This window comes from Sturnira hondurensis, unplaced genomic scaffold (genome assembly GCF_014824575.4).
Source record: "Sturnira hondurensis isolate 20B ecotype Veracruz unplaced genomic scaffold, ASM1482457v3 Scaffold0006413, whole genome shotgun sequence".
NCBI classification, from domain to species: Eukaryota; Metazoa; Chordata; class Mammalia; order Chiroptera; family Phyllostomidae; genus Sturnira; species Sturnira hondurensis.
In genome coordinates this window covers 6,330,313-6,342,706 of record NW_028079044.1, presented here as the reverse complement: position 1 = coordinate 6,342,706, position 12,394 = coordinate 6,330,313, and the positions used below count along the sequence as shown (strand labels likewise).

Below are 12,394 nucleotides of genomic sequence, written 5' to 3'. Positions count from 1 at the left end.
ATCTCCTGTTTTCTCCCTTCCTGTTTTTTCTGTTAAAATAAACTTATTAAATTTCTTGTGTGTGTATGTCAGGTGATATTTTATTGGTTACTTTTTTCCTTTTTAATTTGTTTACTTTGATTTTAGTGAGGTTTCGGGACAGAATGGAAGTAAATCCAATGGCTTAGCTTGACTTCTTCTCTAATCATACAAATGAAATACTTCTTAGATGTTAGCACTAAGAAAGAAAAAATGTAGATTAACTTTAGTTATGAATACAGATGTAAAAATCCTTAACAATTTAACATCCATATGATATTCCACATACAAAGGTGGTTCTCAATCATTTTTATTAATAGATAAGAAAAGCTATTGTCAGAAACACAATTGTTTAAAGAGAAGATCATACCCTGGGAAAGCAATGTAAATGTCTAACAAGGAATTTAACTATGTGACAGTATATTCATACCATGGAATACTAGAGTTTAAAAGAACGAAATAAGAGCTTTGTATCCTAACATCATAAGTTTTCTATACCGTATTTTTAAATGAACTCAATTGTACAAGAGTAGGCATAATTGCAATGTTTGTTTAAAAACAGTACATTTATAGCTGTATATTGAAAATCTGGAATTTATCAAACTTCACAGAGTGCATCTTCTGGTTACAGGCTTTTTACTTCCAGTATTTCACATTTTTAATTTTTATTCTTTTTATAGTAAATGAGATTTTTCTAATATATATTAATTTGTTTATGGTGTGTGTATATATGTTGATAATAGAAATACAATTGAAAATTAAATGTTGTAGCTGGATGTTTTAGACAGAATATTAATCTTAAGCAAAATAAGCATTTGGAACTGAAAAGTTTGTAAGTTATGATATATAATCTTAAGCATAATTAAAACTTTCTTGATAACTTGCTGTCATTTTTGTGAATATCAGAGTGTTGCCCTTTTCTACTGTAATTGTATCTTCTACCTTCTCTCATCCAAGTTTCTTGACTTAGAAACCAAATAAATAATAATCATAGTAGTAATAGCATCTAATAGCAATTATTGAACACTAACTACATACCAAGCACTGCATCAAGGGTTTTACATGCTTTGCTTGCAAAATACTTCAGCGAGCCCTGACCAGTGTGGCTCAGTTGCTTGGGCATCATCTCACAAAGCAAAAGGCTGCTGCTTCAGTTCCTGGTCAGGGCACTTGCTTGGGTTGTGGAGTCCATCTTTGGTCAGGACACATGTGAGAGCCAACTGTTATTTCTCTCACATCGTTGTCTCTCTCCCTTTTTCTCCCTCCCTTCTCTCTCTAAAAATAAATAAATGAAGTATTTTTAAAAAGTAGTTCAAGAAGGTCTAAGTACTACTATTATACTAACTTTACAGTTAAAGAAACCGAGGCATAGAAAGATTCAATCACTTGCCCAAGGTTATGTACCTAAAAAGTGGCAGCATTGGAATTTGAAGTCAAGCAGTCAGGCTACAATCAGTGTATTCTTAACAATTTAGCAATACTGCCTCTTGCTTATCAAACATAAGACTGTGTGTTAGGCTGAAGCAGAAGGATGCTAACATAAGTATATATGTTTTATTTGAGTTCGCAGACTTTCAGATCGCAGACTTTCAGATAACTGTTTCTAATTTCTCCAAGGCCTTTGTTGATTGATATTGCAATGTTTTTGTTATATTCTGGTAAAATGTTAATGCCAGCTGCCTAGGTTCTTTAGGAATGAAGCTACTGGGTTTGAAATGAGTTATTTCAGTTGTATTTGTTTAACCCCTAGAGGTCTGAAGGGTTTGAAATAAATGTAGTGTTTTCAGAAGCCCCTTTAACTTGTGGGACGTGTATAAGTTTCATGGGATTGGTTCAAAATGCATGCAAACCTCAGGACATACCAATTTCTGCGTAGTTTCCAGGCCTTTAATAGGGTCTTCAGAGGGGTTTATTACTCATAAAAGGCCAAACACCTGAATTACCTTATTCTTACTTTTCTTGTGGTTAGGGAGAGGTGGCCCAACAATTCTTACTCATTAGTTTTAGGAACCATATGTTTCCTGTCACCAGCCATTTGAAAACAGTGATGTGGATTTAGTTACGAAATGCATGCATAAGGAATGGAGACTAAGAATACACTCATTGTCCCCGACTGGCTGTTCTCTTTCATTGGAAATTAGAGAAATGAATTCTTTCATCTCCAGGGTCCTTCAGCTCCAAATGCATGATTCTTTGTCAGCCCTGCTGTTTGGATGTAGTTATTTTTCCACAGCGAAATTTTGGTGGATAAATTGAGTTGTGAGGCATCATTAAAAATCCAAAATAAATAGAAAAGTTGAAGGTAACTAAGAGAGCCACCAGTTATATTGTACCTATTAACTGTGAATAATTTCAGGCAGTTTATCAAATTCAGATATATCAATTTAAGTTACATATGTTTTTATTAATTTTTTTATTCTTCAATAATAGGGAAGTTTGGTTGGTTTAGTGGATTATCCAGATGACGAAGAAGAAGATGAAGAAGAAGAAACATCTCCTAGGAAAAGACCTCGCCTTGGCTCATAAAATATTTACCGGGGACCCTCAACATGTGGTCTTACTAAAATGCTGCAACCGTTCAATGAGCTGCAACTCTGATTCAGAAAGCTTTCTCACTTGAACTTATAAATATAACGTGGAGTAGCAAAAGACACTCGGTGTATCAGCTAGGAGACTTCTATTAAAAAGTCAGGCTTCCCAGGAACTTGATTGCTTGCTAGTAATTAAGGGGTTTGCCTTACAGGCTGTCAACAAAAAGTCCAGTAACCAGAACCTGGGAGAATGCTTCTCAGCAAGGAAACTCTCAGGTCTGGGGATGGTTTTAAGGGAGGGACGAGGTTGATAAATAATATTAATGCAGGGTTGCTCCAGGGGTATCGATCTAGAAACAATTATAAAACTTCAGACATAAACCCAATAACATGTATAATGGTGCTGGCCGTGTTGTTCTTTTAATCAAATGCCTCTTTTTAAAAGAAATTTTTGTGGAAAATAAATTCAATAATCATAAAAAATGAAGTGAAGCTATTGAGACCACTTCTTTGAAGATAGAACAGAAATTCAGCCTTTCTGTGTGGTCGGAGGGAAGTATGCCCCATAATACAGCACAGGTTGAGTTTTCTACACCAGGGATTTTCATATGTATTTTGATGAAAACAAACAAGCTGGATTCAAAATGGACAGTTTTGTTCACGTAACTTTAAAATCAGCACTTTTAGAGATAACAGATGCCAAGAATCAGTTCAGTAGTACTCCAAGATGATCTTAAGAAATGGGAGATTGAACAGAATGTTCAACTGCCTACCAGTACAATCTTTTGTGGAAGGTACTTCGAAGTTACTTTCTGTTTTGTTAGTAAATTGTCTCTCTCTCCAAAGCTGCAGGAAATTTTAAAAGTGTAACTTATAAAGACTAGCATACAAAGAATAGTGCTGAATTAAATGGAATTTAATATCTAGAGGCCATTTTGATCCAAGAAGTTACTTTATTGTCAAAGTCAGTATGCAGCACATGAAACTTCTCCATAAACAAACAAGGGTGTAATATTAAAGCTGCTTTTTTTTTAAGAGTAAAAGCACATTCCATGTACGTAAATGAATTTAAAATATCTTGAGGCAAACAGTTAAGAGGTTTTATTTTTAGAACAAGCAAGTTAAGTGTAAATATTTTAATGTTAGTTTGTTCATCTGTGATCTAAGATAATGCTGAGAAAAATGTCCCCCAAACTATAATTCAGTGCTTTGGGGAAAAAATTAAAAACAGTGATTCCAGCTACAATCTTTAGATCACCCCTGTAATGTGCTATGGGTCCATTTTTCTTGAAATAGCTTAAACTAAAGCAATTTTCCCTGTTTTGGAGATTTTGTAGTTAATTTTAATTTTGGCTATTGTTTGGAAAAGATGGGCTGTCTGTAGATATGAAGTATAGTTTTTCCATAAAACAGATGTTTATTTTGTATCAAAAGACCACTGTACTTGTTTCACACCATTTGTATACATGTGGTGATATTAATGCTGAACTGTAAAATTCAGGAATTAAAATGTGACCCTGTAATTTCTATGATTGTTGCTTTTGTTTGGTTTGTTGTAAATATAAGTTAACTCCATTTGAGATATGTCCATTTTACAATTATCTTTTAAAAGCCAATAAATTATCCATATTTATTATAAACCACTAGGTCATACACCAATCTGCATGAAACAGTTCTGAACAAATGAGGGTTAACTGCACTTTAAATATCACTGATGCTACTTACAGAAGGTGTGCCTTGGGCAAATAAAGTTCCAGCACCAAAGCCCACAACACGGGGCTTGTTACCACCTCTTTTATTACAGGAACATAAAATGAAAAAATCTTTCTCCTCATAAGGCAAATGACTTAAGATAATTTAAACCCAGAACAGTGACATTACCATATGAATGCATTGTCTTTCAAAAAGTTTTATCAAGCCCCTTCACTCGTCTTAGCTCTTACTGAATTTCCTCTTGTAATCTAAAAATCCAGGCCTAAAGTATTTCCCTATTTACTCAACTCCTCCTGGTTAAGTAATTTAAGTTCCATTAAGAAGTATTATTGGGTTGGCCAGAAAATCCGCATTTTTTCCCCATAAAATAAACAACATATTTTTCATTTTCACCAGTAACTTGATTCAGATATTCGGAGTGTGTCAGCTATCTCCTGTGTGGTATAACATTGATTGTCCCCAATTATCCTCTCAACTTCAACTGATCTACCCAACCATGGGGCATCATCCCAACGAGAAACCTCCAGCATGAAACTTCAAACCACTTCTGACAGTTTCGATCAGTCACAGCATCTTCTCCATACACTGCACAAATCTATTTTGTGTGTCTGTTTCAGTTATGTTTTTACCTTTCTTGAAATAATAAAGCATAATATGCTGCATGTGTTGCATATTTTCTTCCATCTTCAGTAGTAAAATGGCTGCACAAAAATTAACCAATTTTGATGGTTTTTTTTTTAAACACGGACGACAGCTGTCACAATACAATCTAACAATTGTTTTGAGTGAACTTAGAGACAGCTAAGCCCCACTAGAGCCATCTTACGGAAAAACAAATGAACTTTTTGGCCAACCCTATGCATTTATATTTTAGGAAGAATTTCTTTAATGTTCCTTTCTGAGGAACTGCCATGAGTCTTAAACATTTAAGTCATCATTGTCATAGGAACCTTTTCTTATAGCACAAATGTGAATGGTTTTTTGAATTACAAGATAACACTTTTCTTGTTACATATCCTCATCCACAATGATAGAATGGGACTTAAAATAGCCCTTAAAGAATAATTGTTAATATTCTATATGTTAACTGCTCTTCAATGACTACCCGTAGGCAGATTAGGATTTTTAACTTTACCTTCACACAGTGAAGCAAGCCAGAGCCCACATCTGTATGCCTGACGTTCTCCTAAAATTATATCTGTAAACATGTATCCAATATAAAGATATTTTTAATAAAAAGTTACCTGAAACATTTCTGTGTTTTAATCACTAGTTTTTCTCTACAGATTGAAAGTTTGGAACTAAAATAATTTTGCTATCTCTTAAAAAGTTTATAATTGTAGATTTAAGAACATAAAATGGAATTATAAATTAAGCCACAGGAATGGCCCATAACTAGAAAAAACGGGGTGCTTGTGGGGTGACATAGGAAGTTTCTGAAAGAAAAGTCTCATCCCTGGCTTATTATGGTTCAACTTAATGATTTTTGACTTTACGATCGTACAGAAGTGATGCATTCAGTACAAACCAGACTTCAAATTTTAAATTTCAGTCTTTGCCGGACCTGGAGAGCTTGTTTGGAGGTTCTAGCAGGGGAGTGCAGCTACTTGTATACCCTTGACCGAAGACCGGTCCTCTCCTCTAATTGGGAAGGTCATCTTCAACCAAGAGCACAGCTTCAGGGGGCACATACGAATCGGTGAGGGAGGGAGGAGACACCTGCCTAGCCAGCCAGATCAGCTGAATCAATCCTGACGATCAGTGGTGTCACATACGTCACAGCCAGATCAGCTGAATCAATCCTGACGATCAGTGGTGTCACATACGTCACAGCCAGATCAAGCTCACATCAGTCTTTGCCTGGCTAGGGATATGCAGCAGGATACTTTTGTAATGATGCGCAGCAAGCTGCATTTCCCAGTCAGCCACACGGTCACAGGGATGAACAACCTGTGTTGCCAGTGTTTCTGGATATTTTATGTTTTCACATCCCATAATGTCCACAAGACACCCATTTGTGTCTCTTGCTTCCAGTGAGAATCAGAGGAAGGCAATTACTCTTAAGATGAAACAAGATAATTGCCTACTGAAGGCTAGCAGTATGCTGAACACACGTAAGGCAGGCAGGGCTAAGCTGTGACGTTCAGTAGCTTAGGTATGTTAAACACATTTTCAACTTAACCATATTTTCAACTTGGGTACATTGGGACACAACCCCCATCGTAAGTAAAGGAGCATCTGTATTCTGATTCTCTTTAAGCAAACAGACTACAGGAAACCATCCAGGGTCCCTTCACATACAAAAGATAGACTCACAACAAGCTCAGCTGAGTGTTTCTGTTACCTGTTTTAATAGTATCTTTCCTAGAAAGAGTAATTGAGTATTTTTAACACTACCCCCCCCATCTATTTCTCAAGTCCTGTTTGCTTCTGCTTCAAACAAAAGATGCTAAAATCTATCTTACCACTGCCCAAGATAACTACTCATCATTGAATTACCTTATACCAGGTACACCCATGAGAAGCAGTCACACATCTTTTTTAAAATGAACTTTATGATCGTGTAACTCTCTGTTTTAAAGCTTTTCAATGACTTCCCAGTACCACAAAATTTAAAATCCTCACATTGCGTACAAGAGCCTGCAAATCAGTGCCCTGCCTATTTCCAATTTCATGTTAACCTGCTCCCTTCATTCTGTATGTGCGGCACATTTGATCCATACTGACAGCCCCTTGGTGTGGCTCCATTATTTCCTGATGCAGGACCTGAGTGTTTTTTCCCCTTCTCCCAGCAATTAGCCTTCCAATCAGCTTAAACAATGCTTTACAAAGAGGCACTGCCAGCCCTGCTTTATAACACTGCACTTTTTCCTGTAACACTTGGCTTTTGGGGCCTCTTTGCTGTCCCCACAGAAGCAGGGACCCTGTGGATCTGGTTGCCTACTGTATCCCTAGTACTCAGCACACTGCTTAGCAGAAACAATAGGTAGCCAAGTGTGAACGAGTAAATACCCTATCAATTCATTTTCTATACCTTGTCTCCAAAAAACATAATGCAGATATTTATATTAAACTGGTCAGCATAAGTAGCTACCTTTCCCAGCCAATCTTTACCTTACATGTTTGTTTAAACAGTAGTCATGAGCTTACATTTGCACTTAATGAGCACACATACCAGAAACAAACAGGCTCAGGATAAGGGTTAAATAATTTATTTTTAAGAAAAGTTGAATTTGTTTTGATAAATTGGTTTTAAATTTACTTATTAATAACTTCTTCTTTAAGTTTCTCTGCAAGCAATCTCCTCTTTAGTAATGTTTGCTTCTCCTCTGCTGTCATTTCTGGTTTCTCTGTCATTTCCTTAAAAAAAAAAAAAAAGGAAAGAAAGAAATGGCTATAGAATACATAAGGTGAGGTCATTTGTCTAAAATTCCCACTGCCTTGAACAAAGAGCATTTTTAGTGGAAATTTTTTAAAAAGTCACACATGGACTAAATTCCCTAAATGTCTTCCTTGTAAAAAATCTCTTCTTGGGGAAGCCTCTTGAAGGTGGTGGCTAGGATACTGATACTGCGCTATGATAAAATATTTCATAGGCTCAGGTAAAATAAACTCCTGACTCTTAAGCACTCAGAATGGGGCAAGTAAAGAAATAATGTATAATGAAACCGCTGTCATCTGCCTCACAGAATCCTCCTTACCCAATGATCTCACTCCCTAAAAAAGACTTGGCAAGCGCTACACTAGCAGAGGTGAGTGTGAATGGATCTGTGAGCAAGGTTCATTCTTAAGGCTTTCTTCCACAATACTGAATTTGAGAATTCCACCTCCAGAGTCACAAATTTTGACATACTCCCTTAGCCACACCTCTACCTCCTCAGCAGGTTTTTCCTTCTGTTCAGAATTCTGCATCTGCTTAGTCCTCACATCCTTCCTCATGGACATCAACTTATCTCTCTTCTGCTTGAGATAGTATTCTCGTTGCCGGAGCTCTTCCGTCCCAAGTGCTGATAAATTCTGGGTCAAAAAAGAAAAGAAGCCGTTTTAAATTCAAGTTCAGATAATAACGAACAGACACCTGACTGATTCAATTTGAAGTCTGATCAAGATCATAACAAAAGCTAATTACATGACTTTTTATATTACTTATTCCTAGTATTTTTTCATTTCACTCATAGTTTTTACAAAGTAATGTTTCTTTACTTACTGCTATTGGTCCTTCAGTGATTGCATGTTCAAAGCCTGGAATCTTCAGGCCTTTTTGTGGGAGGGAGGAAGTTTCAGGCAATGTTTCCAGCTTTCTTGCCAAAGGTTGTACTGACTGGTTAGCAAAACGCACTTTAACTTCTGGCAGTAATTAGAGACCAAACAGAATATTATAATAAGTGTTAATTATTAGGCTAGATTCACCAAAATGAGCTATGTTAATAATACTTCAGTTTTTTGCCCTGACTGGCATAGCTCACTGGGTTGGACATCATTGCACAAACCAAAAGGTCACAGGTTCAGTTCCCAGTCAGGGCACATGCCTGGGTTGCAGGCCAGGTCCCCAGTAGGGGTTACATGACAAGCAACCACACATTGCTGTTTCTCTCCCTCTCTCTAAAATAAGTAAATAAAATCTTTTAAAAACTAGATTAAATAAAATACTTGATTTTTCTGCCTGCATGTGCCAGGCACTGGGTGAGAATAGTAAACATAGCCTCTGACCCCAAGGACCACAGTTTCTTAAAAAATACTGAGATTCCAACAAATACAAAAATTAAAAAGTTATAATTCTTATCTAAAGATTAGAACTCCACAACAATGTAATACAAGGTTGCCACATAAGTGAAAAAAAAAACAGTACTAAAATCTCTTACTATTAATATAATTGGTTTCCAAGCTTTTGCTTACAGGTAAAAACTGTAACTGAATCTATATTTTCAGAACCATTAATGTAGGGCTATAATTTTTTCTAGCAGAAGAGTAAGTACCAATAATATCAATAATTTTTGGTTGTAATAAACACATATCGATGGTAACCATGAACCTACCAACACATTAAGAAAATATAAAGATTTTAAAATAGAACTTGGAAGCAGACATACGACAAGCACTGAGTACTTCCCAGTCTTTTGGTGACTGTGCCAACAGACGGGATTGCCCTGGCCTGTACAGCTCAATTGGAACGTTGTCTCGTGCACCAAAAGTTTGCAGGTTTGACTCCTGGTCAGGGTACATGCCTAGGCTGAGGGTACAGTCCCCAGTAGGGGTATACACAAGAGCCAACCCATTGACGTTTCTCTCACAGGGATGTTTCTCTCCCTCTCTCCCTTCTTTCCCCTCTCTCTAAAATCAATAAGCATGTCCTCAAGTGAGGATAAAAAGAGAGAAAGAGAGAGACAGGAGTAACATGCAAACTGCTTTCCTGAACCATTTTCTATTAAAAGGATTTTTTTAAGGTAACACATTTTCAGCATAAGTACATGGACTACAAAAGAAGCAGAGTGGGACAAAGATTCACATAAAAATGATGCTAAAAACTAAAAGCACAATGGGAGAACATGATATACATGTCTCCAAATGATTAAAAATCTTGCCCTGGTTGGTGTGGCTCAGTGGATTGAGCTCTGGCCTGTGAAATGAAGGGTCACCGGTTCAGTTCCTGATCAGGGTACATGCCTGGGTTGTGGGCCAGGTCCCTAGTTGGGGGCCTGCAAGAGGCAGCTGATGGATGTTTCTCTCCCTTTTTTCCTCCCTTCCTTCCCCTCTCTAAAAATAAATAAATAAAATAAAAAATCTTGCCAGCACCGTAAAACCAAAATGGAACTTTACATAAGTAAGAAGATTCTACCAGAGCAGTGCTCTAGCAGGCGATGAGTGGACTGACCACAGTGCCAGGGAGAGGAGACTCAAAGACTCTCGGACAGTAAAGGAAGTCTCCGTGGGAAAGATGAGCCTGGAGCCAACCCTCCAACCCACCCAGAGAGAGAGCTACAGAACTACCTTTAAACAGAAATAAAGACGAGCTTAAATATGTTGGTCATGATATGCAGACAGAGTTAAACATGCCATTCCTTCTGATGGTGACTTTAAGCAGAAGTAGGTGTAGCCCCCAGTATGGAACTCCAGAGCTGGAGAAGGGGCAGTTCAATTCACATCTGAGGTGGGGGATCCCAGGCACATAAGCATTTATACTCAAGTACTAGCTCTGGCTGCTGCTGCCTTGAGTTAGTTGGTCGTGACTATATTGTATATTCTAACTCAGACTAGACAGGATACTACTTGAGGCCACGCTACTCCTCCTCTCTGATTTCTAGGAATGGAGAATCAGAAAGCCAGCAAGTTTAAAGAAAGATCACTTCATCTCTGGCAACTCTTTGTGTCAGTCTGAGAACAGATACTATCCATTTCAAACAGGAACCAGGGAAAGACAGGAGCAAAGGGATTGTTCCTCCTAAATTAGGTCTTCATAATGGGCTTCTATCAATTTCTATGTTTTCTGGAACATCAGAAATACTCATTTAAAAAAATATTTTATCAATTATGCTATTACAATTGTCCCAATTTTTCCCCTTTGCCCCCCTCTGCCTGGTACTGCCCTTTTCCTCCAGCAATCCCCCCAACTTAGTTCATGTCCATGGGTTGTGCATGTAAGTTCTTCGGCTTCTCCATTTCCTATACTATTCTTAACCTCCCCTGTCTATTTTGTACCTACCACTTACCTTCTTAAACCCTGCACCTTTACCTCATTCTCCCCTTTCCCCCTCCCAGCTGATAACCCTCCAAGTGATCTCCATATCTGTGATTCTGTTCCTGCTGTAGTTGTTTGCTTAGTTTTTTTTTAGATTCAGTTGTCAATAGTTGTCAATTTGTTGCCATTTTAATGTTCATAATTTTGACCTTCTTTTTCTTAAATAAGTCCCTTTAACATTTCATGTAATAATGGCTTGGTGATAATGAACTACTTGAGCCTTCCCTTGTCTGGGAAGCACTGTATCTGCTCTCCCATTCTATTCTTTTTGTTTTTTAAAAATATATTTTCTTGATTATACTATTATGGTTGTCCCATTTTTTTCTCCCTTTTATTCCCTTCTGCCCTGCACTCCCCCTCCCACCAGCATTTCCCCACCTTAGTTCATGTCTATGGGTTGTACATATAAGTTCTTTGGCTTCTCCATTTCCCATACTATTCTTAACCTCCCCCTATTTTGTGCTTACCATTTATGCTTCTCATTCCCTGTATCTTTTTCTTTTTTTTTCTTTTTTTTTAAGATTTTATTTATTTATTTATTTTTAGAGGGGAAGGAGAGAGGGAGAGAAACATCAATGTATGGTTGCCTTTTGTGCGTCCCCTGCTGGGAGTTGGCCTGCAGCGAACTGGACTACAACCCAGGCATGTGCCCTGACTGGGAATCGAACCGCGATCCTCTGGTTCGCAGGCCCGCGCTCAATCCACTGAGCTACACCAGCCAGGGCTCCTGTATCCTTTTCCCCATTCTCCCCCTTTCCCCTCCCCACTGATAACCTTCCATGTGATCTCTATTTCTGTGATTCTGTTCCTGTTCTAGTTGTTTGCTTAGTTTGTTTTTGTTTTGTGTGGGGTTTTGGGGCGGGGAGGCGGTTGGTGATAATTGTGTGTTGTCATTTCACTGTTCATATTTTTTATTTTTATTTTTCTAAGTCCCTTTAACATTTCATATAATAAGGACATGAGGGATGATGAACTCCTTTAACTTGACCTTATCTGGGAAGCACTTTATCTGCCCTTCCATTCTAATGACAGTTTTGCTGGATACAGTAATCTTGGGTGTAGGTCCTTGCCTTTCTTGACTTCAAATACTTCTTTCCAGCCCCTTTTTGCCTGCAGGGTTTCTTTTGAGAAATCAGCTGACAGTCTTATGGGAACTCTTTTGTTGGTAACTATCTCCTTTTCTCTTGATGCTTTTAAGATTCTCTCCTTATTTTTAATCTTGGGCGGTGTAATTATGTTGTGCCTTTATCTTCCTTAGATCCACCTTCTTTAGGACTCTCCAAGCTTCCTGGACTTCCTGGAAGTCTATTTCCTTTGCCAGATTAGGGAATTTCTCCTTCATTATTCTTTCAAATAAGTTTTCGATTTGTTGCTCTTCCTCTTCTCCTCCTGGCAC

General features: G+C 37.6%; 2 protein-coding genes across 6 annotated transcripts in view; one reads left to right on the top strand and one right to left on the bottom strand.

Annotated features, from left to right (window-relative positions):
- Positions 1 to 2,775, top strand: part of PPP4R3B (protein phosphatase 4 regulatory subunit 3B) — a 55,792-nt gene extending 53,017 nt beyond the window's left edge. For all 3 annotated transcript variants that reach the window (XM_037047948.1, XM_037047949.1, XM_037047950.1), the window contains one exon: positions 2,449 to 2,775. In XM_037047948.1, coding sequence (XP_036903843.1) covers positions 2,449 to 2,544 — 96 coding nt within the window. In that variant the 3' untranslated portion in view covers positions 2,545 to 2,775. The remainder of the gene's footprint in view (positions 1 to 2,448) is intronic.
- A 4,683-nt stretch (positions 2,776 to 7,458) lies between these two features.
- Positions 7,459 to 12,394, bottom strand: part of CFAP36 (cilia and flagella associated protein 36) — a 29,519-nt gene continuing 24,583 nt past the window's right edge. Inside the window, exons 8-10 of one of the 3 annotated variants that reach the window (XM_037047947.1) lie at positions 8,470 to 8,603; positions 8,130 to 8,279; positions 7,459 to 7,622 (exon numbers count right to left, since the gene is read on the bottom strand). In XM_037047947.1, coding sequence (XP_036903842.1) covers positions 7,521 to 7,622; positions 8,130 to 8,279; positions 8,470 to 8,603 — 386 coding nt within the window. In that variant the 3' untranslated portion in view covers positions 7,459 to 7,520. Of the gene's footprint in view, positions 7,623 to 8,129; positions 8,280 to 8,469; positions 8,610 to 12,394 lie in introns of all 3 variants that reach the window. The other 2 variants (XM_037047945.1, XM_037047946.1) reach the window with 2 other exon arrangements.